Below are 26,391 nucleotides of genomic sequence, written 5' to 3'. Positions count from 1 at the left end.
TTGCTAGGATCATGAGGCAGGCATGCAAAATAACAGGTAAATTTTTTCTGAGACTTCTTGTCCTATTTTTTTCCCTTTTTATACATTTTTAAAATCACAGAATACTATGACAGCAGATTTTGTTTCAGTTTCATGATATATTTCAATCCAATTTCAGACTTACCTACAGTGATCTATGCCTTCGGATACCTGAATCAAAGTTTAGGCAGTGTTTATTAAGGACACTAGGTGTCCTATTTAGATTGATGTCGTCATATTGTGCAATAATGGTGTTTCAGCCAGAGAACAAGGTAAATTTATCACACTTTGCTTCTTCTTCTTGTTTTTGTTATTGTTACTATTTTTATATGATCTAGATGTATTTTTGATATCATGAATAAGTAATTAGGGGGCACCTCATGGGAATCTTTTTGTTTTGTTCATGTTGTAAGATTCTCAGGAATGTATACGGGTGGGAATCTTTGGCAGGCATTTCAAGAAGGTGACCATTATATCCTTGACATGTGGATAACAAATAAATGAATAATAAATTGATAATTACATTTTCAACACAAAACCACAAAGAATTACGTACTTTATTAAATCCATATCCTAAAATTTTCAACAATCATAAATTTTAAAAGAAAATCAACATTTAAATAATTAGTTAACCAAAATTTTGAAGGGAATATGGTGTCTAAATATTAACCATTATACTATTGTACATAATAATAGTACTGGTTTCATTTTTTTAATAATTTATTATTTTAAATATAATAATAGTGTCTGATAACACTACATTATAGAGGCATTGTTGTCTGATGGTCCAACCTGCCAAAATAGTGAGGTCAATTTGTTTCAAAAAGTAGGATTCCCGTTGGAATGGAATTCCCAAGACACTTTCCCATCGGGATAGTGGGAATAGGATGCCCATGTTTTATAGGAATCCTTTCATTGCTTGGAATGTTCTTGCCACATCAGATTCCCATGCTCAAACAAATGTGTGAATGAGATGCCATGAGCATCACACTCCTGGGAATCTTGAAAGATGCTGCAAACCAAATGCCTCCTCAGGGTAATGGTTCTGTATTTTCGTCCAATCAATTTTCAAGTTCTTTTGAACCTTGTGTCCACACCCATACTCTGGCAATTGCATGTTTCAAGCATTGTAATTGATTGTTTGTCTATGCATTTAATTATTATTATTTTTAAACGAAAGGGTACAGTCCCACCGAAATGTAATTTCGCTGAATTGACATTATATATTTTTTCACTGAATGGGGAAAAGTTGGTTCCCATTGAAACTGAATTTTATCACTTAAATAGTTTATTTTTTTTGCTATCTCAGATACAAGCCAGAAAATTTATTTGGCTCCTTTTTTGCATGCTGCCTCTGATGTATGACTCAATTCACTCAACTTAGCAAAGCCTTATACACTAACTACTTGGATATGGCTACAAGAATCCTATCTAGCCTCTATTTCTGTTTAGGGCCATATCTTTTAGGGCCATATCTTTTGTTTACTTACAGTTTTTTGTTTTTTCATATTTTCTATCTTCCTTGCTCCATGATTTTTTGTCCTCCTATTAAATACTGCTGAAACGGTATTGTGAGGCCCTGAAGGCAGAGATCTTGCAGGCAAAGCATGGTCTCTGACTAAAGGAGCAGAAGGTTTCTGTGCAAGGTGCATTACTGAACAGCCGATGATACAGTGGAAAAGTCAGGAAAGGACCCTGGATGTAGCAGACCTGCAATCAGAGTGTGCAGCAGCCAAATGATGGGCTACTTGTAGGACATTCGACTCATTATAGGAGGGCCTTTGACTGGGCCTGGGAAGAGTGAAAACTATATAAATTAGTGGAGTAGCTGTTCACTCTGGGTAGTGAAGCAGCTCGACCCAAATCCTACATCGACCAAGATTGAAGAGAAATGTGCGCTCATAAGAGGGAGCGTGTGAAATGATAGCAGTCAGCAAGGGCGTCATAGTTTTAGAAGTCTGGTTGACTTGGCCCCAAACCAAGTTGACTATCCTCATTCTATCTACTTCCATGTTTGGCTGTTAAATGCATAGTCAATTGTGAAGATGAATTAAGCCTGTTGGGAAGAACACATTGAGAATGGTGGTCTATATGTCACATTTGCTCTAAATGAGAGGGGAAAATTCAAGAGCCTTACATCTATTATAATATAGTGTTTTTGTTATAAAAAAATGATAATATAGAAATTCTATTTTAAATGTTCTTTTTTTTTTCTAGTTTAATTGTATATTTCCATTTTGAAAAATCAATATAAATGGCAATATACTACGATGTTTAGAAGAGGACCAGTCTCTCGGGTGAGTCAAATACAAAGGTACTAAGGAGAGACACTTGAGGGTGATTTCAATATTTTTGAAGTTCCTCAAGTTGAGAAGATTGTTGGAGGTTCTAATGAGATTAGAAAAGGTAAGGAGGTGAAAAAGGGGGGGGGGGGGGGTTGTTGGATGAGATTCGGGTACAATATGGGTACGTGTCTGACTCTTGCGATGAGTTAGGGGATTTATCTTATGTTTACCCGCCTCCTTGGAAGGTTTGGAGGGTGTTTCTATTTTTGACAATGATGGGTTAGCGAATCAATTTCAGCGTGGGGATCGAAGTTTGCCCACACCAGTGGAGGAAGTTTTGAAGGAGGATATAGAAGCTCAAATTCTTTTGGATAAAATGGATTTGAGGTTGAGAAATATTGGAGGAAATGAAGTGTGTTTGGATGGTGGCAAAAGTCGAAAGGTAAAGGGTTAAAGGGGATTAATAAATTTGAAAAGTTTAGTAAATTATGATGGAAAGGGTTTGAAAAGGGGGTTTCTTGGTTAATTTTGTTTTGTTTTTTTAGGGATCTAGTGTTTTTATTTTCTTTTATTTTCTTTTATTTTCTTTTTCATTCTTTTTTGTTTAGTGAATTCCTTGTCCCTCCTTTGTACCTTCTATTCTTTCTATCTTATATACTTTCTTTTGTTATAAAAAAAAAAGAATTAGTCTTCTGATTTATATTGTGGATGATATTGCTATTTATTTCTATGAGGTGGTTGTGTCCTTCATAATTGACTTGTTCCTTTGCAAGGTGTAGCTTTAGCTAGAAGATTTCTCAGAAAAGTCTGCTTTGTGATTTAGTCCTTTTGATTAAGTGAAATTATGTGAATCAAGCATGAAAAGTTTGATGGATATATCAAGATGTGGCGCAAACAATGAACTATGTTGTCATTTTCTCTTGATGACTCTGCAAATTTGTGAAGCCTCCTTGATTTCTCTTGCCCTTGGGGAGAAATGATAATTAAAATAAAAGTTCACCCAGTTGGCATTTGGTAAATCCATATATTTAATGTATACAATAAACACTTTTAGCATGATGTTCATATCAACTCTAATTGGCGATACAAGTTGTTTTTAATAAGACCCCAAGTATAAAGAGCGTAGCCTGCTTCTTAAGAAAGTAATGGGTTGGAGGTTAGATTTAAATTGATAAGGGAAGGATACTTGAGTCTTGCTTTTTTTTGTTTTTTTGTTTTTTTTTTTGTTTTTTCTTGAAGTTGCAAATTGAAAGGGGAGGAGAATGTGACTGAAGAGTTGGAGATTAGTGCATGGGAGTTTTTCTGTGGTTCGGATTCAATAGTTGAGAATATTTCTAGTTGTTTAAAAATATTTATTTGGAGTAGGTTTCGTGTAGTCCTATAATTGAGGGTTTGGATTGAAGCCCCATTCCTTGGGATAGAATTTTCTGGTTGGAGAGGTCTTTTAAGCTGGAAGTTAGGAGAGTTTACTTTGGGATGGATACTGATAGTGTTCTGAGCTCTAAGGTTTTACTATACATATTTTTTTCTCAAGGTCTGAGGGGTTTCCTGAAGGTTGATGTAGCGAAGTTGCCTTGGATTTTTATTTTTATTTTTATTATTTTTTATTTTTTTCAGTTTGATTGGAATTCTAAACTTTTTTACTTAAGGGTGCCTAAGAAGGAGCACCCTATTGGCTATTTAGTCTTTATACTTTTATTGTATTATCCTAATCTTAAATGTTGTTTGACAGACTTAACTGTCGCCAGATGTATTTATTGATTTAATTTATTTTCAGAAATTATACATGTTGTTTACAGATTTCATTTTGCGAAGCGTCTAGCATCAAAAAAGTGTCAAGCCACATCTCTTCATGCTCAGGAGAAGTTCAGCCAGTTAATGCAGTAGAACGAAATTCTGATAATTCACAATTAGATAATAGCCTTCCCTCTGAAACAGTTGCAGAAATGTCCAGTTCATCTCATACTGAGGAGTCTGCATCAGCCATAACTTCGGCTGATGATACTGGAATTGTTGGCTCCACTTGTGCTGATTCTCCTGATCAACAAAATGAAACAAGAAACAATGGGACTGAAGCATCTAGCAGCGGGTCCCCATGGTATCAGCTAAGGAAAGACGCTGCTGTGTTTGTTTCTCAAACTCTGCAGAGAGGGCGCAAAAATCTTTGGCAACTTACAACTAGTCGCGTCTCAGTATTGCTTTCTTCAGCTGCTGTGTGTTCAACAAGCATTCATCAATTCTTGAGAAACTACGAAGATCTAAATATCTTCATCTTGGCTGGGGAAGCTTTCTGTGGAGTTGAAGCATTTGATTTCAGGCAGAAGTTGAAGGTTGTTTGTGAAAATTATTTTGTAGCTTTTCATCGGCAAAATATATGTGTAAGTCAAATTAACGACCTTTTATTCTCTAAATTGCTGATGATATCATATGAGATTCAGTAAGTGAAGTATTGATATATATTTAATAAACTGATTTATCTTGTTAGCCATTGTTTGCTGATAGTTTTTGAGATAAGATATGACACTTGGCAATGACATGCACATGTATGCAAGATATTCTTGATAGAAAAATCAATTAGTGGGTAAATAATTTAATGTAGGGGAAAAAAAATGAGGGGATGTTTTTCTATTATAAATACATACATACATATATATATAAATAGAGAACTCACAGCCTAGATGAGGATACGAAGTTCTCCCAAAAAAAAAAAAAAACTAGAAATGCCCTCTTTAAATCCTTGCCACTGTAATTCACTGAGCACTTCAAATTTGCTAGTTCACTCTGACCCTTATTTGCTTAAGTTTTACCTCCTATCTTTTAACAAATAGATCCAGGTCATATGTGAAAAATTATCCAAAGGACACAAAAAATTGATGACCAGTCAAATTCTTGACTGTACACGAACCCCAATTATCTAAATGAATAAGAGAAAACAATGATTTATTGGGAGACTTTGACTCTAGATGGAAAAGATGTCCTAGTATGCTTTCTCAAATGACATCAGACCATTCAAAACGAGAAACGGACTTGAACATAGGAAAAACTTTTTGCAGTTTTTGAAGGGATGGATGACCCAAACAAGCATGCATTGATCAAGAGAAACACCATGAGTGGAAATTGATGAAGCCGTATGACAAGAATTGAACCCATCATGACAATCCCTCCGCCAATCCTCTTCTTTATTTGGAGATCTTGAATAACACAATGAGAAGGAAAGAAGGTTATAGAACAGTTATCAGACTTAGTTAATTGACTAACTGATAGCAGGTTCAAGGGAAATTTAGCCACATATAACAAAGATGAAAGAGGAATAAAATGAACTGAGAGAATATTGCCAGAACAGGATACAGGTGTAACTGAACCATCACCAAGAGTAACCTTAGAGTGTAACTGAACCACCTGCCCTCTTATATATTATTAATAGTAAGAAATTCTTAAGGACAAAAATATCCCCATTAACACAACCTAATTATTAAAACAACATATTATCTTCTAACATTAAGCATTTTCAACTAATACATATGAAATTCATAAATAGTTAAAAATTAGTTATTATGCAAATACATCTAATTTAGGCATAAAGGGTCAAATACAATGTTGTAGTTAATATCAAATTTCAAAATTGCATAAAGATTCAAGAGTATGAGTGTTGTCATTCATATCATTTATGCAATTAACTTATAATAGAAAAGGAAGATTTTCAAGAGAAAAATTGCAACTTGGTTTTTTTTAATCTCAAGTTTCAACTTTAGGGAAGTTTTATTCCATGCTTAATTGTTTGAAAAATTTCTTTGACATTTTAATGTTTTGATAATTTCAAATTGTTAAAGCTTGATATACATTGTTGGCCCACAACCTAACAACTTAAGCTTGTAGGTAAAGTGATAATCTAACATAGTATCAGAGCTAATTATTAGGAGGTCTTGGGTTCTAGTCTTGTTGCCCACATTTATTATTTGGTATTTAATGGGTGTTATTTATCATCTGTTATCTCTCCACATGCTATCAGGTTGCATGTGCGGTGGAGTGTTAAAGCTTGTTATACATTGTTAGCCCACAACCTATCAGATTAAGCTTTAGGTGAAGTGGTAGTCTAACACAGATAATGGGTGGAAGTTTCAATGGAAATTGAGTGTCATTTGATTTTTAGGGGGTTGGTAATTTCAACAACTTTGTGAAAATTTAAGACCATGCTTGTTGAACGGTAATGCAGTTGGGTTTTGAAAAGTGCAAAGTTTTGTAGAACAATGCCTTAATTTCAAGTTTTGTACTGAAGGAAATTTAGAGAGATTTTTCAAGAGCTTGATTGATACAACGAATGGTTCCAGAGAGAAGACTAGTAAGGGTGGCTTGTCAACAATGTACAAGAAATCAGTGATGCTTCAGATTAGGAAAGTCACTTGGATAGTAAGTTTGCACTTGATGGTATGGTAACTCATTCTTGTGTGAATTTCGTGAGCAGTATGGGTCTAACTCAAACCCTTAAGATTTTGTAGATGGTGTTTCTCATGTATGTGTCTCTTTTAGAAGGTTTGGAAGGAGTTCCTCTATTTGAGGATGACGGCTGTTGAGTAAAGAACTAGATAATTATTCTGTTGAGCAGCAGGTAGTTGATTTAAAAGGGGATGGAATTCTGCTCTCTCCTGCCTTTCCAGAGGAGGAGGTTAATGAAAGGGAAACTGAAGATCACGAACTCATATATTCAGTTTATTATCTGTTCCTGGAGCTTGGAGGTCATGAAGTTAGGATGGATTGTGGTAAATTCAAGATGAAAAAAGGTCAATGTGGGCAAGATTTCTTTTTTTTGATAACAAAGAAATATATCATAAAGAGAGAAGAAAGTATGTATGTAGAATGAGGCATCCTCCAAATCAGAGAATAAATAAGGAAACAGAAAAGGTAGCATTCATTTTGTGTATCAAAGAAATTCCCCTATAGTGACCAATTTCTGAAACAAAAACTGATGTTAAAATGCCACCCAACACCATGAAAGGTCCATAGAAAGAGTAAAATCCCTAAAAATTCTAGTATTATGTTCCGACTCAATGCACCAAATATTACGAACATAGAACATCTCCAAAGCACCTTCCTCTGTCCTTTCACCAAAGTCCTTAAAAGAGCACATTTCATCAAATTGTGAAATGCAAACCACTGCTCCTCCAGAACACGAACAACTGTACCATATCTCCCACGAGAAACTAATTGTTTCCTTGGTACATAATTAAATTTGAATCAATTTGGGAGTTCATGTACAGAAATTTAATTTGTTTTTTTACAGACAGCAAAGAAATTTATGAAGAGAGGGAAGAAAAGAAGAATTGCAAACTAGGCAAGGATAAGAAGTCCTCCAAATTAAAAAAAAGAAAAATATTAAAGGAAAAAAAAAGCAATTAAATCAAAAAGTCTTTTCAATCCCTCCTCTATCATAATTTGTAGAGTACTTTAAATAGCGCGTGCTGCTCTTTTTTGTAGGAGATTTGGAACAGGCGCGCTTAAAAATTCTGCATAAAAAATGGGGAGTTTTTGGTTAATGGCAAATTATAAATGTAATAGTTGGATAAAGGAAAACAAGGCATTTGTAGTCTTTGTTTGTATATTTCTCAAAATTTTTTTTCAGTACATCTTTGGAACTTAAGATTTTGTCAAATCTCCTAGCAAATTCTTCCAGTTTTACTGTGAAGCTAGGATTGAGATTGCTGTTGTAGTCTGTCACTGAGAGATGCACACAGATGCAAAGACACATACACACGCAGCACATCAACAACAACCATTTGTCTTCTGGTTATTTATTGAACAGTGGGATCTGGGCTGTAATAGCTTCTGTTACTCTGCAATGGATCTTGCAATTTCTTTCTTCTATTTTTAAATTTCCATTCAAATTGATTGAAAAATTAATATTTTCTTGCACATGTGCAATCTTGCATGTGTTCAATCTTTAGAGAAAAAAATGGGGGCAGCATGATGATAATACACAAAATTGATGATAGTACAAAAAATGTGTGGCAGAAAAAAAGCACGAGTTTTAGTTCACATGCAAAGGGACTGCTTAGGGGAGTCCATATGGTTCATATGCGAAGGGAGTTGTGGGCATTACTTCACTAGTTTTTAATCTTTTTTTAAAATCCTCTTCTTTCTTCTGTTTTCTTCCTTTTTCGTTTTTCAGAAAATCATAAACCTCTTTTTATGAGAGCAATTTGTTTTTTCCTTTTCCTTTGAGAGGGAGTTGGGTTATTGAGGAATGCTGTTGATATTTTTTAAAAAAAAGAAAAAAAAGGGCAGCTTGGTGCACAAAGCTCCTGCATATGCAGGGTCTAGGGAAGGGGTGGACCACTATGCTGTTGATATTATGTAGTCAAATTATAGTATGAACTAAAAGCAGCCATATTTGTAGCGTTTTATAATTCATCTAATATTATGCTGAGATAAGATATCTGCTGTATAAATATATCATTTTTAAGGTGTAGAATGCAATATATTTGGAGGACATAATAGTTACAACCTGTGCTGCTCAGACTCATGCATGATGTCTTGTCCAGGTGCAGGAGTGTTTGGTTTGTGTATTTTTTTTTTGATTATTTTGCATTATTTTGCATTGTCTTGCTAGCCTATTCTACCCATGTGTTGGTATGTACTTTGCTGTGAAGTTCAAGAGAAATGTTATGAAATTATAGGAAAAATGATGCTGTGGAAATGAATGCACATAATAATATGTGATTTTGACAACTATACTCACTATGGATATGTTATGAAGGAATGATGATACTGATGACTTGATTATGAATATTAATGCATTAACTTGACTGAGATTGTGATTAAAAGTGAAATGTAATGCACGGATGCAGAGGCATGCACATTCATGAATATATAGTTGGATGGTATGCTATAATATGGTGTTCTTACAAATTTAATACGTATGTACGTATCCAAGATGATCAAAGAAGGAATAACACATGATGATATCCACATATGGATCTTGAATTTAGTTTAGATGATCAAAATATAAAAGAATTTTCCTTTTGCGAGGAAGCATACAAAATGATGACTAAGAGACATGGAGGGAAGTGAGTGAAGAATGAGTCTCAATATCTTCATAATTGTTGCTATGTGTTAACTGTACTTTTGTGCAATTTGTAGTTTTCTCAGAAAAACAATGCAATTTTCAAGAACAATGCATTGTAGGATTGTTCATATTGTTTGGCACTTCGCCCTTTAGTAAGACTTTGATGTCAAGGTGTCTTCCTTGATATTCATTTGTATTGATATGAGACAATACTGACATCTTTTAAATATTTATGTATGCATGTATTTGCAGATTTCTGTTTGCTCAAATGTTCAGAATTGTTTCTTAGATAATCTTCATCTCTTTGTGAGCCATGGTTTAAATCTCTCCATGGGCACTTAGTAGAAACTGTTAAAAATAAATACAATTACAATTTTCGCTGTTTTGTTTCTTATACTGTTTAGATATTTGTTAAACTACTAAGCAGGAGTTGCTAGTAAGTTTGAGAGAATTACTCGAAATTTTCTTTGGTCAGGGATAGGGGTTTTTAAGGATCATTTTGTGAGATGGGAGGTGGTTTTTAGGACTTAGAGGGAGGGTGATTTGGGTCTTGGAAATTTGGTGTCTAAGAACATGGCTCTTTTGGCTAAATGGTTTTGGTGTTTCCCGCTAAAGGATTCTTCCTTGTGGCATAAAGTTATCAAAAACAAGTTTGGACTTGATGGGAATGGGTGGGATACTAATTTGGGTTCTAGATGTTCTTTGGAAAGTCCGTGGAAAGCTATTTCCTAGATTTACCCTCTCTTTATTCCCCATACTAAATTTATTTTGGGTGAGAGCTGTAATATCTGTTTTTGGAAAGGCCTTTGGTTGGGGAATGTTGTTTTGTCCACCCCTTTTCCTTGCCTATTTCGCTTGAGCTCAAAGCAGAATGATCCCATTTCTTCTTTTAGAGTAGATTTTGGTGGTCCTTCACCTTCTTGGGATTTTCACTTTAGGAGATCCTTGAATGATAGGGAAATGCTTGAGTTATCTTATTTGTTGGTCATGTTGAATAATTGTAGGGTATCTTCAAAAGATGATAGTCTATCCTGGTTGTTGGATCCTTTGGGGGTTTATTCATGTAAATCTTTCTGGGAATTCTTGGTTGGCATCAATTTCTCCTTTGCACTCTACAAAGTTATTTGGAATCCCCCCTAAAATCAAAGCATTTCTTTTGTTGGTTGTGCTAAATAGGGTAAATACTAATGACTTGCTACAGATTAGGAGACCTTTAAAGGCTCTCTCTCTAGATATATGCATGCTTTTGTTTTGTTTGTTCAGAATCTGTTTCACATCTTTTCTTGCACTGCGATTTCGCATGGAAGGTTTAGAACAAGCTATTCAATTATTTTGGAGAAAGCTGGGTTTGCCCAAGGACAACTGAGGAGTTTTTGGCAATATCTTTTGTTGGGTTTGGTAGGAAGAAGGAAAGAATTGTATTATGTAATTGTGCTTTATTTTTGGGGTTTGTGGAAGGAACATAACTTGCATATATTTTTGGGGAAGAAGTTATAATATTTTCTGGCGTGGGAAAAGGTTCATTTCATGGCTTCTTTATGGTGTGTGGGCAATGGACGCTTTAAGGGGATGATTTTTTCAGATGTTCAGCGTGATTGGCATTATCTTCTTAGGGCGCGCTGATTTTCTTTCGCTGCCTTTGACATTTTGTGTTTTTTGTTTTTTTTTCTCGGGGTTCTAAAATGTCGTTGAGGAGATTTTTCCTCTCTTGATTGTAAATTCTTTCTCTATCTAATGAATTTTTTTTTTCTATAAAAAAAACAAAACTAACTTTTTCCTTATCTTTTCAGCTGTATGTTTTTTGCATACTCTTTTTGGAGTTGTATTCTCTGTCATTATATGTGACTAGTTATAGTTATTTTATTAGTTGGTTTTTTTGTTCTCACTTTTTTTTTTTTTTCTGCTAGGCCATATTTTTTGGTTTACTCTAAATTTATGCTTTACATTCCTCACAATGTTTAGATGTAGTTGCAAATATGAATGGGATCTTATTTACACGAAAACACATGTATATATATAGAAATACATATGTACATACTTATAGTAATAATAATATAAAAAAAATTTATTTCCAGGCACTAAAGATGGTTCTTGAAAAGGAGAGTTGGCTGAAAATGCCACCAGACACAATACAAGTAATCAGTTTTGCTGGCCTGGTTGGTGATGGAGCACCTCTAATTGTTTCTTCTAATAGTAACTCTACGAATGCCCGTCTGATTCATTCCAATAGATCAGCAGACGCTCTTGAAACTGTTGCCAAGAACAGTGGATTTTCTTATTGGATTAAAAATGGAAACCCATTTTTTCTAAAATTGACATGTACTTCCAAAGAATGTCATACTACTTCCCTGCTTAATGGGACAGGAATCTCTGGAGAAACTGATGGAAATTGTAATGAAATGTTTCTTGGCGATGCATTCTCTCCAAGAAACAGTGATGCAAATAAGATGAATGGCAATAGTTCTATTTCAGAAGATGAAAACGAAGATCTTCTAGCAGATTTTATTGATGAGGACAGTCAACTTCCTAGTCGGATTTCTAAACAAAATATTCCAAGAAATCACTCTTCTCATTGTAATGATGAAGAGGTTACGGCTCAAACAGGATCATCTTTATGCCTTTTAAGGTGAGATGCCTGTAGTTTACACCCTTTGTGATCTTATATTGTCATTGGAATCTTAAAATATCAGTGTCTTTAGATAAATTGAGTTGTGTGTGGATTTTTGCATTAGGTTGATGGATAAATATGCGAGGCTTATGCAGAAATTAGAAATTATAAATGTTGAATTCTTTAAGGTATGCCCCTATTTGACAGTTTCCTCAGTTTCATTTCTGTTTTACTAAATTGCAATACAATTGGAAGGATGTTTCATTTTCTCCTTTCCTTTTCTCCTGATTCTGTAGATTGTTGCAGGGGATATGCCAGTTGTTCGAGGTCTTTTTTCATTTTGTGTTTGAAACATTTGGTCATCACAACACCCATCCTGCTGGAAAAGGCTTACCTTGCTCTCTTAATTGTAAGCGATTTTCATTTCTCATTTCTCTGTTTACTTATTTCCTGATTCATGCTTTCTATTTCTTTCCTTGCCATGCCATTTTCAGTCTTTTGTATTCTTTTCCATCATTCACTGATTGAACATTTATATCTGGACTAAGCTACTTTTCACTGGAATTTTTTTGTTTGAATATTATTCTTATTGTGCTCAGATCGGTTGAAAACAGCCTTATCAAGAATTGCACAAGACTGTGATCAGTGGATAAAACCCCAGTTGGTCGTATCATCTTCTTCCTCTTCACCCACTGCATTGAATTCTTCCTTTGCACATATGGATCTGATGCCTACCAGTCCATCCAGTACAGCTTACAGCCACTTGCCAGGCACATCATTCAGCCTCAAGGTAAATGCAGTTGTTTCATGTTGCCAATTTTCCATTTCTTGATAATTGTTGAGGAATTTTATACATATATATACACACACACACACATATAAATGTATATATGAATTTTTTTTGATAAAAGAAGATATATTAAGAGAGAAATTACAACACACATGAGGAGATGAACTAATCAAAAAAATAAATCGAAAATAAAAAAAAAATAAAAATAAAACTACACAAACATTAACCAAGAAAGTCCCTAATTCACCAAACACATCAGTTGTGCTAATTCCTTCTTACCTTATTATCCTTAGATTTGTTCCAATCCATCCTAATTTGATTTCTTTCACAATCTTGAGTTGTGTAAACCCGATTCATCCAACAAATGCTGAGTTTGACGATTTTTCCTTGAAACCTCCTCTCTAGGGGAGGGCAAAATTTCATCCTTATACAATTGCTTTCACCCAAAAATATTAATTCCCTCCAATCCTTCCAATGGAGGAGGTGACATATACATTAAACCCCCATGCATAAGATGAATCAGAAACACAACCATACTGTTCTTTAATTTTGTCCACAAGCAAATGGCCATCTGAATTAAAATTACTGATTTCAACATTTTCATTATCTAAAAAATCCCCCCCCCCCCCCCCATTGTTTTTTTCCCTTGCAACTACTGACCCCCTTCCTGGTCCCACCCTTCTCAAAAAGTGGTCCTTTTCCAGTATACCTAAATTGCCACCTGCAGCTCTCCTGAATTCTTCCAAGTTTTTTCCTCATTTTGACACCCATCCATCTGCCCTAATTCCGATGTGTGTAAACCCTAGACTTATCAGAATTTTCTTCCTTCACATTTTGTTTTTTTTATCTAAACAACATTTCCCCCAACTCTCAGCCTTGCAAGAATCATAATTTTTTATGGGATCCCTTCCTTTATAACCACTTTAGAAGACCCACTAGAGGTCTTTTCTTCTAGTGGAATCTCTTGTCCAGCTGAAAAAATAGAATAATCAACCAAAACTCCAGAACTGTTTGGAAGAAGTCTTTCCTTTTTATGATCTCTTTACCTCTAAACATTTTAATCCTGTTGCTTTATCCTAAGGAAAATGAAAAACCTTCTTGATCATCATGAATCTGCTTAGAAAATGAGCATTGCAAGATAGGGTTTGTACCTGGAGTGTGCTTGGAAGTCAACATACCTGTTGACTCCCTGGGCTTCCTATAGCAGTTACTGGGAGAAAACTGGGGTTGAAATGCAGGCATCTCTTGAACTCCCTCAATTTGTGCTCCAACTGATGTTAGCTACTGCTCTGGCTGAGAAGTTCCTTCTGTTACTGCTTCTCCAAGTGCTCTCTTTTTAATCCATCACTCCAAGCCAAACAGCTCTGGTCTTTAGAAACACAAAGGATCCTCTTCAGCCTTATTTGAGAACTAAACAGCTCCTTGAATATTTGCACCAGCCTCTTGGGCCCTATCAACATTTTTCAAACAATGGGCCTGGTTAAACGAATGGCCCATCTGAGAATAAGCCATCTAAGAAATCTACTTTTTTTTTTTTTCCAGTGGAATAACCCGAATCATTTTTACCTTGACTATGGGCCTGTTGAATTAATTGGCCCAGCATAGTTAAAAAAGAAGATCCTCCTTTTTCAATTACCTAGCCCAGGTCCAAAACGAAAACGTAGCATCTTGGCGCAGTAATCTTTGCCTCATCTTCCCCAAGCTCAATTCTAGGTGCCTTTACTATCTTCACAGCTCCTTCCAAAACCCTAGATACATTGACTCTATGGACATTCTCCAATCAGCTGTGTTTTCCAGCAATGAAGCCCTTGTTTCCTTCTATTGCAACTCGCCTACATGATTCATGATGAAATTCTTTAACTATCTTGCAAAAGTCATTTGCAAAGGTTCACATGCCACGGCCTTTAGCACTACCAGGGATGAACACCAAAAACTTCTTACCTTCCCACCTGAGTCCTAACTCTTGAAATTTCCCCACCTTTGTCCACCTAATTGACAACCAGTACTATGAACGCTTTGATAACCCATTTCCATTTGATAGAAGATTGATAAAACATCAGCAAATCAAATCACAACCTCTTTGGAGAATCTTAGCCATCTATTTGGAAAAATATTATTCTCGAATACGAACAAATAAGGGATCTCCCGCACCTCGTTCAATCTGAGTCTGTGAGAGAGAGAGAATTTTTCATTTGACCATGATGTTTTGACACACACACATATATATTGATGTTGAACCTATTTGACTACCTCTCTCACTGAGTTTGTTTGTGAAAGGAACAATGAGTGCTATTCTATGCTCTGTTATGTTTAAGGAACTTATTAGGAAAGACTTTATGAGACTCGTGGTAACTAGGGTGTGCTAGTTTCATCAATTTCATAGGCTGTTGTTAGCCTGACATATTCAACTTGATTATCTTGATAATATGTGGGTTCACATTTGTTCTATAAAGGAGGAGAAAAAAGAGAATAAACTAAGAGAGATGTTTTGTTTGGGAGGTGTATAAATATAACATGAAAAAAATATGCCTGAAACAATTTGATAACAATAACCTGCACCATTCCAGCACTCTTAACACTCCCCCTCAACTTTAGAGGTGTATAAATGTCATCCAACCCTAGCTTGGTGAGATTGTTGTCTAGGCAAGTCTTTTGTGAAGATTCCTCTCACGATGGGAAGTGCTCTCTTTCTCTTTTGAGAAATTTTCCTTCCTCTCTCGCAAAGGATTGAACTATGGCTTTGACAGCTGTAGTCAAGGGAGATGCAAAATCATTTGATCAAGATTGAAGGAAAGACTTTTAATCAGAGATTGGACAAGGTTGGGGAGATTCCTTAACTATTCATGCTTGGGAAAAATCTCTCACAGTACGTTGGTGAGGTTCCCTATGGATGTTATTTGGTTTGCTGATGGTTTGTCAATTTTCAATCAGTTAGGAAGGTGTTCTCAGTTCTTGCTGTGTTGGTCTAGGAAGTGTTTGATAGCGGGTTTCGATTAGGTTGATGAAGGTGGGAAAGTTTCTAGAGCTAGGGCTGGGGTGGAAAGGAACGTCATTTTCAGTGTTCATCCTAGGTGGTGCCAAAAGGTGATGGGAGCAAAGTTTTGTGAATGGCTTTTGCGAAATAGCTAAGTAATTTAATCCAGAATTTGGGTGGTAAAGGTGAAGTAAGTAATCCTACTCTCATATCACAGAGTGGTGACGGCTGGGAAGAATGGTGAAGGTGAAGGTGAAGGTTGTAAATATAGTGTTTGGACATAGATTTACAATGTGGTGGCAGGGAAAGACCAGATCTGTTTCTGGTGTGGCGGTGATTTGCAATTATATGTTGGAAGCTGCAGTTGACCAGTTGGGTGCAAACTTCTGTATAGTCAAGGTGGCTAGGGTTATGGAAGAGGCTGTGGCGTTAGAAAAAGCAGGTAGGGTTGCTCTTGGGGAGGATGAGGTGAAGAATATTGGGATGGTGTGGTTGGTTTTCATTTTGGAATTGGGCCAGGTACTTGAAAAAGGAGGAGGCCAGTTAATTGAATAGGCCGATAGTCATGGTAAAAATGGTTCGGGCTTGGAGCATTGTTTGGAAATGAAGGAGGGTTCTTTTTCTTCCTTGATAGGTCATTCTATTGAGCAGGCTCATTGTTTGAATAATGCTAACAGAACCAGGAGGCTGGTGCAATAGCCCATGGAGCTGTGCAGATCTCAAACAAGGCCCAAGAGGTTTTTATTTGTGAGGTTTAAGGTAGCAAGGATTGCCAAAAATCTTCTTTTTTATAATATGCTAGGTGTCACGGATCTCCAATTTCAACTCAATTAACGGGCCGCGCGGCACTCGTCGAGGCTCTCCCTCGACAGGTTCAGCCAATAACTGCATGTTCAATTCGGCTGTCATGAACACTCGAGAGGTTTCCGAAAGCCATCATAGGCATGGAATATCAGTTCGAATAATAATGAATTCATGAAGACAAGCGACCTTCATACTCAATGACATTTGGAACTAGTAGTTATATTCAATCAACAAGACAACCACACAAGCCATCATCTGAATAATTCAACATCCAGTATAAAAATCCCTGGTGAGGGCAATTGAAGACATCTCTCCTCCCCATTTAACCGAGGTCACACTTTCAACCCCTAACACAAGGCTTAAGTCATATGTCTAAAGAGCAGGGATACTTGTCTAGGAGTGACAGATTAAGAAATGGAAGGAATTTCTTAGTTGGAGTAATTGATCAAGCCCAGAGTTCTCCTATTTACTGTTGTAGCCTTGTAGGCAGCCAAGAGATTCAGTAGGTTTGTAATCTGCAAAGCAGAATATAGGCGCAAACCTGACATTGTAATGTATGTCTTCGAAGCAGACTCATGATGGCCAAAAGGGTTTTTCCTCTTCCTTACAAACAAACAGTATTACAGGATTAGAGGGGAAGAGGCAGTGAAAGAATTGTTCGACTCTAATAGTTCTGGAAGTTTAGTCGATATTCTGTTCTTGTTTGTGGGAGAGGAAATTCTGTAAGTAGAAAGGATTTTAAGTGGGCTTTCTGCAGTGGATGAAAATAAAAGGGGAAGGGGGTTCTATAAAGAACCAGAATTCTTATGAGGCCAAGACTGGGGTAAATAATGCTGTTTTGCGGGAAAATCTAATGGTAAGGAAGCAAATTTTGACAAGTTCATGGGCTGAAAGGTCCATGCTTGTCAGAAGAGAGTTCAGATGGGTGTTGAAATGTGTAAAAAATTTGAAGAAAAGCCAGCTGCCTCTGATGAGATAACAAAAAGTTCTGAGGAGAGATTCAGGAGGAAGATTTAAGTATTTTAGAAGAGCCATTTGTTCAGATGTGTTACCGGTGATAGGGTTAGTATTTGCAAGGAAAAAAGAATTTGGGGGCTATTTCGGATAATGAAGACCTTAGTGATTTTGATTGAGATGGGGTCCGCTTTTGGATAAGATTTGGGACATCATGTTTGTGATTCTGATTCATTTGATATGCTTGGGGATTGACATATGTGCTGCCTCCAATGCAAGGATTGAAGGGAATTAGCATTTTTGAAAATGATGTATGGTTAGAAAGCAAATGGGTGAGGATGGAACTTTGCACAACCCTGTAGAAGAGATGATTGGGAGGAATCTTCAAGTTTCACATTTAATGGATAAATTAAGCTTACGAATGTCTGATTGTGGAGGAAATGAAATTCGGTTAGATGGTAAAACTACGGTGAAGGAGGGCTAGAGGGAACTAGCAAATTTGGAATGTTTGGTGAATTATAAGAGGTTAAAGAGGGAATTTCTTGGTTAATTTTGGTATTTTTTTTTTATTTTTATTTTTTTGGAAGATTTTGTATTCTAGCCTAGGTTGTAATCTCTCTCTCTCTCTCTCTCTCTCTCTCTCTCTCTCTCTCTCTCTCTCTCTCTCTCTTTATCGAAAAAATCACGTTCTTTGTGAACAAGTGTTAGGGGACTTCACAATTGGGGTAGCCACAACTTTTTTCAGCACAGAATCTCTTTGAAATGTTTGTCAACTTCGACCTGTTTTGTTGTCTCATGGAACACATGATTGCTTGCAAAAGCTTAGTTATCAATTTATCATAAAACATGTTTGTAGACTTCATTACAAGAAAAAACATCTTTGATATTAGAGATCGCAGCATAGTAATCACTTATTATATGTGCAATAGCTCGGTACACTTGTACGCTGACCCATTATTAGGAGAGCTTTGAGGTATTGAAGAATCCTTCAATGAGCATCCTAGTTTGGCTGCTTGGGATTCTCTAGAAATTGACAAACAGCCTCAATAGCAAAAGATATGTCATACCTGGTGTCAGTAAGTTATATCAGCTTTCCAACCAACTTTGGATTTTGATGCTTGTCTTTAAGGTTTGTTACAATATCTCTAACAACATTTTTGGACCCTTGGGAGTACGTGCTGGTTTATCTCCCAACTTACCTAGCTCATTCAATAAGTCCACAATAGATTTCAGTTGGAATATATTTAAGCCTTTGCTGCACTTGACAACCTTAATGCCAAGGAAATAGCGAAGGGCCCCAAATCATTAATTTGGAATTGCTTATGAATCCAATACTTGAGACCTACAATCCCTTTGAGTTCAGCACCTGTATTGATGATATCATCAACATAAACAACTGAAGGTACCACACTTGTCTCATTCCTCCTGACATTGATAGAGTGACCAAAATAATGCTGTGGAAATCCCAAACTCTACCATGCTTGAATTGTTAAACAAGGTCCTAGGGGACTGTGTAAGACCAAATATGGCCTCATGCAACTTGCAAACCTACTACTTTCTCCTTGAGTTCCATCTACACCTCTACTTGCCTTACCATAGGAATGCATTTTAAACATCTAACTAGTGCAAGAGCCACATAACATGAAATTAACAGACAAAGAGATTAGAACCCAAACAACATACAATCAAGCCTTAGGAGAGAGAGTCACAAAGTAACCCACATCATAAGTTTGAGTATACCTATTGGCCACCCACAGGGCTTTTAGACTTTCTATGGTATTGTCAGGATTATAATAGCATACATTCAATGACACCTAGCCATTTCCTTACTTGGAGGAGGATCCTCTAATTTCGATGCCCCTTGAGAAGTCAAGGCCTCCATCTCTTCAACAATAGCATGCTTCTAATCAATGTTGGTGAGATAGGATAGAAGCATAGTAAATAGACTAGGAAAAAGAATGAATAACCAGAGGAAGATGAGTTAAAATACATAATTAGCAAAAGGACAGGTGACTAATGATTTTTGATTCCAATATCTATCACATTTGTGATAAGCAATTGTCAAATTCAAGTTTATAATGGAGTTGTTCTCCAAAGGAATGAGAACAATGTGGAGCGGAATGGTGTACACACCAGAGCACATGGAAAAGATGAGTTCAGGAAAGGCAGTGGAGCAGAACAGAAATGTAAAGAAATCAGTTCCACCTCAGGAGGCCGAAGAGTTCTTAAAAATAATCAGACATAGTGAGTACAACATTGTTGACTAGCTCAAGAAAATGCCCGCACGCATCTCCGTCCTGTCATTGTTATTAAACTCAGAAACTCACTGGGAGGCTTTGCTGAAAGTTCTCAACCAAGACTGTATCCCCCAAGACATCAACATCGATATCTTCAATCATGTGATTGGGGGTCTCACAACCACCAATTACATCACATTTGCTGACGAGGAGATCCCAGTAGAAGGACAAAAGCACAATCAAGTGCTGCATATTTCTGTTAAATGGCGAGACCACATGATCGCGAGGGTACTGATAGATAATGGGTCATCCCTGAATGTTATGCCGATGACGACCTTGCAGAAGTTACCCATTGATCTTTCCTACATGAAACAGAACAACTTGACCGTGCAAGCTTTCAACGGAACCCGTAGAGAATTGGTGGGATCCATAGAAATCCCCGTACAAATCGGACTTGTCATCTTTGATAGCACCTTTCAAGTCATGGCCATCACGCCGTCCTACAGTTGTTTGTTGGGGAGGCCATGGATACACAACACTGGGGCAGTTCCGTCATCCTTGCATCAGCGGGTGAAATTTGTGGTGGATGGGAAAATGGTATGTGTAGACGGGGTGACGGTTTTGATGGTGACCAAACCCTCTTCCAAACCCTCTTCCACCCCTTACGTGGAGGCGGCTGAAGAAGCTCTCGAGGCCTCATTCCGGGCCTTTGAAGTTGCCAATGCCATTGTGATGATGGAGGGCCTTCCTGTTCCTAGGCCCCAGATCTCTTCTGCAGTGTACAAGATGACGTCAGAGATGATCAGATCAGGATTCTGCCCAGGCTGGGGATAGGGAAAACACCTTCAAGGTATGCCGACTCCTTTGCTACTAGAAGGGGTGAAAGATCGATACGGTCTCGGATACACTCCCACCTGTGTAGACCATAAAAAGAAGGCGGTAGAAAAGAAAGAGCAAAGAATGGAAGGGCTACAGAGAGAAGAAAAGAGTAGAGAGAGATCTGAATCCAGAATCAAGGATTGGCGTTTTGGACACAGAAGAGGAGGAGTTCAGATTTAGGATTGCAGGGAAGAGAGAGGTTGAGGAGGTGACGAGCACAGGGGTTATAGAAACCCCAAGGTTTCTGAGTTAGGGTTTAGGGTTTGCAGGAGATAGGAGAAGAGAGAACAAGAGATAGAGAGATCTAGCCGCGTACTGGGTCCCTTTGCAGCTGTTAGATCTCTAATCTCATCAAGGACCTGGATCGCATAATATCAGAGGCTACCCCGACGATCGTGCCGTCCGTCCGTTGCTTGATGCATGGTGGCATCCTGTCCTTTCATCTAGATCGTCAACATGGAGCGCCCTCAACCATTGGATTACCTCTCCGGGTATGGTCATGATTAGCCCACGTAGGTGATCTGTGTCAATCAAAGCCTCCACCCTTGGATCTCTGCATACCATCAACGGTGGCGATTTCGTGGTGTCAGAGACATTAACTGCAGCTGGCACGTGTGTCTGCCCCTTTACCCGCACGCGTTGACGCTTGGCGTCCTTGTCCCCCTCTCCATTAATGTCTGGCAGCCCCTCCATGTCAGCCGTTTGATCACCCCACGATGAATGATTGAGAGTTGGCCACAACCCCGACTTGTACATCGCCTGCGTGCCCCTCACTCAATCATGACGCGTGGCAGTTCCTCCATGCATCAATGGTGATGATTCCTCCTTTGTCGAAAGCCTTCATCAATTACACGTGCCTACCCTAACCGCTTCTCAACACGTGGCGAGCTTGTTCCCCATGCGCTCAGTGGTCCTCAAGTGACTGCTTATCTGCCGTCAAATCTTTACTCTCCTTGAACGCTCAAGATGGTGACACCTCAGCAATCCACATGCTTCAACCTCTTCCACTAGGCCATTAACACGTGGCAGTTCGGTCCTGACCTGGACCTTAAACTGGTCTCCCTCAGACCAGTCAAAGCTTGACCAATCTTCCCCCTTGAGCCCGTTTCACTTGGTTCTTCTCTTTTTAACTTTTTTATTTGATTTTGAATTTCAAATAATTCATAAAACTCACAAAAAAATTTATAAAAAATTCAGAAAAATTCCTAAAAATCAGAAAAAATTCTAAAAATGCTCTTGACTTGATTTTCGTTGTTTTTTTGCTTAATTACCTTTTGGTTATTTTAAATTTTTTGGGGAAAAATCTAAGGAAGATATAAAAATTTAGGAAAATCACAAAAAATACAAAAAAAATATTTTTGAATTGGAAAACTCGTTTTTCATCCCCAAGTAAATTCCAAACCTCTCGGGATATTATCTTTCACTTAGAAAATTCTATAAAATTTCAAAATCTCGGGAGTGTATTTTTGTAAACTATTTTATTGATTTTCCATTCCGATGATTGCAATGGGAGCTCTTCGGAGTATGGTATGCCCCAGTTTTGAGGGAATATCTATATAGTATTTTATTTTGTACATTTTCTTTACACTTTTTAGGGAGTAAAATAGGAAGGCTTATTAGATTTATTTTAGGATAAATTTTGATTAATTAGGTACCGTTCGTAAGAATGGGCGCATAGGGGGTGCTAATACCTTCCCTTCGCGTAATTGAACTCCTGAGCCTGATTCTAGTAGCGTAGACCGATTCTACCCTTAATTGGGTAGTAATCAAGTGTTCTAACCACACTTCAAAAGGTTAGTGGTGACTCCATACACCTTGCTTTCCACGAAAATCACATTTTCAAAATCCACACAGCTTCTTCATTTTCATTTTTGAGTCGTCCTAAGTTCGTGTCCGGGAATGTCGCGATAGCCACAAAGTTCGATTATATTTCACAATTATCAAATCATTCAAGCGTTGCTGGGCTAGCCTATTTCTCCTTTCTCTATGAAGCTGCAAGAAGTTTAAAGTACTATGGTAAATAATGATTCTAAAAAGCAGTAGATTGGTAGCTCATGTTCTTTAATTCACAATATCCTAATGACTTACATGTTGGAATATGCTCCAATTTCTTTTGCAGCCGATAGCACTACACGTGAGGCTAAGGATTTTCACAGAAAACTTTTGCGAGTTTGGAGCCGATGATCCAAATGATATCTGCACTATTATAAAATAAATTTTAAATGAATACCTACTAACTAAATAGCAAAAATAATTTTAGATAGAAAGAGGTAGTAAAAATACCTCTTTACTTGGTGCTTTTATCTTCCATTGTCTCACTGCCAGATCAATTCCAAAGAGGCCACTAGCGCTAGTGTAATTTTCCAACTCATGTAAAACTTTATCTTGTACTTCAAGGGTTGGCACCAACCTTGCAATACATTTGTACAAACCTGCCATGATTTCTTCATCTTGCTAATTATGGATCTTTGAATTGAAATATTCTGGGTTCAAGTAGTGTGCAACTGCATGCAAAGGTTGATGGAGTTGGCATCCCCACTTCGTATCAATAATTTCAAATGCCTCCTTGAATTTATCTTCTCTCACCGAATCCTTAGCTATGGCTTCCTTAGCCCTCCATTGCTTCATAAATATATCCCATGGCAAGTTACTTCCCCCCATCAACAAAACGGAGTACACGGACAAGTGGGCCTATCAATTTTAGAGCATAGACAATGGTACTGCAAAAGGTAGGCATCAAAACAATACTAGCTGCTCTTTTGCCAGCTGCCTCCTTTGCCCATTTAGTAGTATTCCAATTTTCAGAAGTAAACATCTTCCTCAAGTTGTTCTTTTGAAGGTGGGTCGAGCGAAAAGTGATGAAGGTAGTTGCAAATCTTGTAATTGTAGGCTTTAGTAACTCGTTTCCTCCAGTGAATTGTCTCATCAAGTTCACCACACCACACGATTATAAATATAACCATTTAAAAATATTGCTCTTTTCAAAGTTGCATGAATTGAAAGCATCTTCCCAATATCTTCCAATATTAAATCGAGGCAATGGGTAGCACACAGTGTCCAATATAAATGTGGCCTCTTTGCTTCCAACAATCTCCTTGTTCAAAAATCAAGGAGTGAAGCCATTAAAATATTAAAATAAAAAATACATATACTATAGAATGTAGTTCTAGAAATAAGTTCTTACCTATTGCAACATAGTTTGAAGCATTATCAGTTACTATTTGAGGCACATTTGACTCTCTAATTTCCTCCACCATCTCATCAAATAATTTGTACATTCTATCTGCATTCTTGACAATATTAGAAGCATCAATAGACTTGATGAACACTGATCCTCTTGGAGAGTTCACTAAGAAGTTTATTATGTCCTTATTAGCAACCAAATCTCTCCAACCATCAGACATAATCGAGCACCCATATTTTGCCCATTCCTCCTTATGGACCTCCATCAACTCTTTTGTTCGATTAACTTTCTGCTTTAGGAAAGGAACTAACAGTTCATGATAGCTAAGCGACTTTACTCCAGACCATATTGCCCAATCGATTCAAGTGCCATTGCAAAGCTGTCCAAGTGTACAACATTAAATGGTATTCCAGCATCATAATCCACCTAGCAAAATCTGCCATTGCCTTTTGTCTTAATTCTTTCTTGCATGCCTCATTTATTGATGTTTGCTTTATCTTCCCTTCTTTCCTAGCTTGAAACATTTTCTTTGGATTAGGAGTGAAAAACAAGTCTATATGCTCCTTTCTTTCATGCTTGTCCATAATGATATTTGGGGTCCTAGTCGTGTGACATCAAAGTTGGGGTTTCAGTATATTGTTACATTTGTTGATGACTACTCTAGGATGACTTCGTTATATGTAATGAAAGATTGTTGCGAGTTGTTTGATATCTTTTGTGCTTTCTGTTCCCAAATAAAGACTCAATTTGATATGCCAATCGGGATACTTCATAATGATAATGCTAAAGAGTACTTCAGTACCCAATTATGTACTTATATATCTAACTCTAGTACGATCCATTAGTCCTCTTGTGCCCACACTCCACAACAAAATGGAGTTGCAAAGCAGAAAAACAGAAATATTCTTGAATTCACTCGTACCCTATTGTATTAAATGAATGTCCCCAAAGTTTTTTGGATTGATGCTGTGCTCATAGCTTGCACGCTTATCAATAAAATGCTATCCTCTATCCTTGGTGGTAAAATCCCATATTCAATTATCTTTCCTAAGGCTCCTTTGTTCTCCCTTCCTTGTGTATTTGGCTGTGTCCTTTGCCCATCATTTATCTCTAAGAATGGATAAGTTGGATCCTTGTGCTATCAAATGTATTTTTCTGGGCTATTCCTATACTCAAAAGGGATATCAATGTTATAATCCTACTTTATATTGATTCTTTGTCTCTGTTGATGTCACCTTTTTTGACGATACTACTATGATTCTTTGAGTTCTATTAACCTTGATGAGTCCCTTCCTCTCCCTTGTCTTCCAGATCCAAATCTAGTATCTGTGCCCAATCCTTCTACATCTTCATCTAGTTTGAGTCCTTCTCGTCACTTGAATCATCCCAATTTGTAGGTATACACATGGTGACTCAAGTGGGAAGTGCCCCCTCTAGCTTCTTCGACTGTGCCTTTATTTCCATTGTCGGATGATCTTATTTCTCGTGATTTTGATCCTCCAATAGCTGTTTGAAAAAGTAAATGCACTTGTGCCCAACATCCGATCTCCAATTTTGTTTGTTATGATTTCTTGTCACCCTTTTATTGCTGTTTTGTTAGTACTCTGTCTTTTGTTGCTTTTCCAAGATCTAATTTTGAAGCCTTATCCCATTCTAGGTGGAGGATGACAATGGTTGAAGAGATGTGTGCATTGCATGATAATGATACTTGGGATTTGGTTCCTCTTCCTCATGATAAGTCTGTGGTTGGTTGTCGCTGGGTGAACAATGTGAAAGTCAATTCTGATGGTTATGTGGCTCCTTTGAAGGCCCGCCTTGTGCTAAAGGGTATACTTAGGTGCATGGTTTGGATTATTCAGACACATTCTCCCTGGTTGCCATACTTGCCTCATTACGTTTGTTTATATCTTTAGTCACCACTTGTCATTGGCCTCTACATCAGTTAGATGTGAAGAATGCTTTCTTACATGGTGATCTTCATAAGGGGGTATATATGGAGCAACCCTCTAGGTTTGTTGCTCAGGGGGAGTCAGACTTAGTATGTTGGCTCAAGAAGTCATTGTATGGATTAAAACTATTTCTAAGAGCATGGTTTGGCCGTTTTAGTGTTGTAGTACTTGAGTTTGGCCTTCATTGGTGTGCAGTAGATCACTCTATATTTTATCGTCATACTCCATTGGGCAGTATTTTGCTTATTGTATATGTGGATGACATTGTGATCATTGGTGATGATGATCATGGCATCCAGTACCTAAGGCTTTTTCTACAGAGTAAGTTTCCGGCCAAAGGCTTGGGACCATTGAAGTGCTTCTTGAGTATAGAAGTATCAGGATATCGTACGGGAACTGTCGTGTCACAGAGGAAGTATGTTCTTGATCTTTTAGATGAGATGGGGCTGTTGGGATTTGAACCTGTAGATACACTCATGGATCCCAATAGTAAGCTAATGCTAGATATGGGTGATTTTTTGCGTTACCCAAGTCAGTATCGGAGGCTTGTTGGAAAGTTGAATTATCTCACAGTCACTTGACCAGATATATCCTTCGCAACAAGTGTTGTGAGTCAATTTCTCGATTCCCCAAGAACAAGTCACTAGGA

General features: G+C 37.3%; 1 protein-coding gene across 5 annotated transcripts in view; it reads left to right on the top strand.

Moving 5' to 3' along the window:
* Window positions 1-26,391, top strand: part of LOC131149520 (uncharacterized) — an 84,088-nt gene that overhangs the window by 33,757 nt on the left and 23,940 nt on the right. For 3 of the 5 annotated variants that reach the window (XM_058100034.1, XM_058100036.1, XM_058100037.1), the window contains 7 exons: window positions 8-36; window positions 158-290; window positions 4,103-4,681; window positions 11,439-11,989; window positions 12,096-12,159; window positions 12,278-12,380; window positions 12,571-12,761. In XM_058100034.1, coding sequence (XP_057956017.1) covers window positions 8-36; window positions 158-290; window positions 4,103-4,681; window positions 11,439-11,989; window positions 12,096-12,159; window positions 12,278-12,380; window positions 12,571-12,761 — 1,650 coding nt within the window. The remainder of the gene's footprint in view (window positions 1-7; window positions 37-157; window positions 291-4,102; window positions 4,682-11,438; window positions 11,990-12,095; window positions 12,160-12,277; window positions 12,381-12,570; window positions 12,762-26,391) is intronic. The other 2 variants (XM_058100035.1, XM_058100039.1) reach the window with 2 other exon arrangements.

The sequence above is a fragment of the Malania oleifera genome, chromosome 2, assembly GCF_029873635.1.
Source record: "Malania oleifera isolate guangnan ecotype guangnan chromosome 2, ASM2987363v1, whole genome shotgun sequence".
NCBI lineage: Eukaryota > Viridiplantae > Streptophyta > Magnoliopsida > Santalales > Ximeniaceae > Malania > Malania oleifera.
This window is presented reverse-complemented; position numbering and strand designations above follow the sequence as displayed.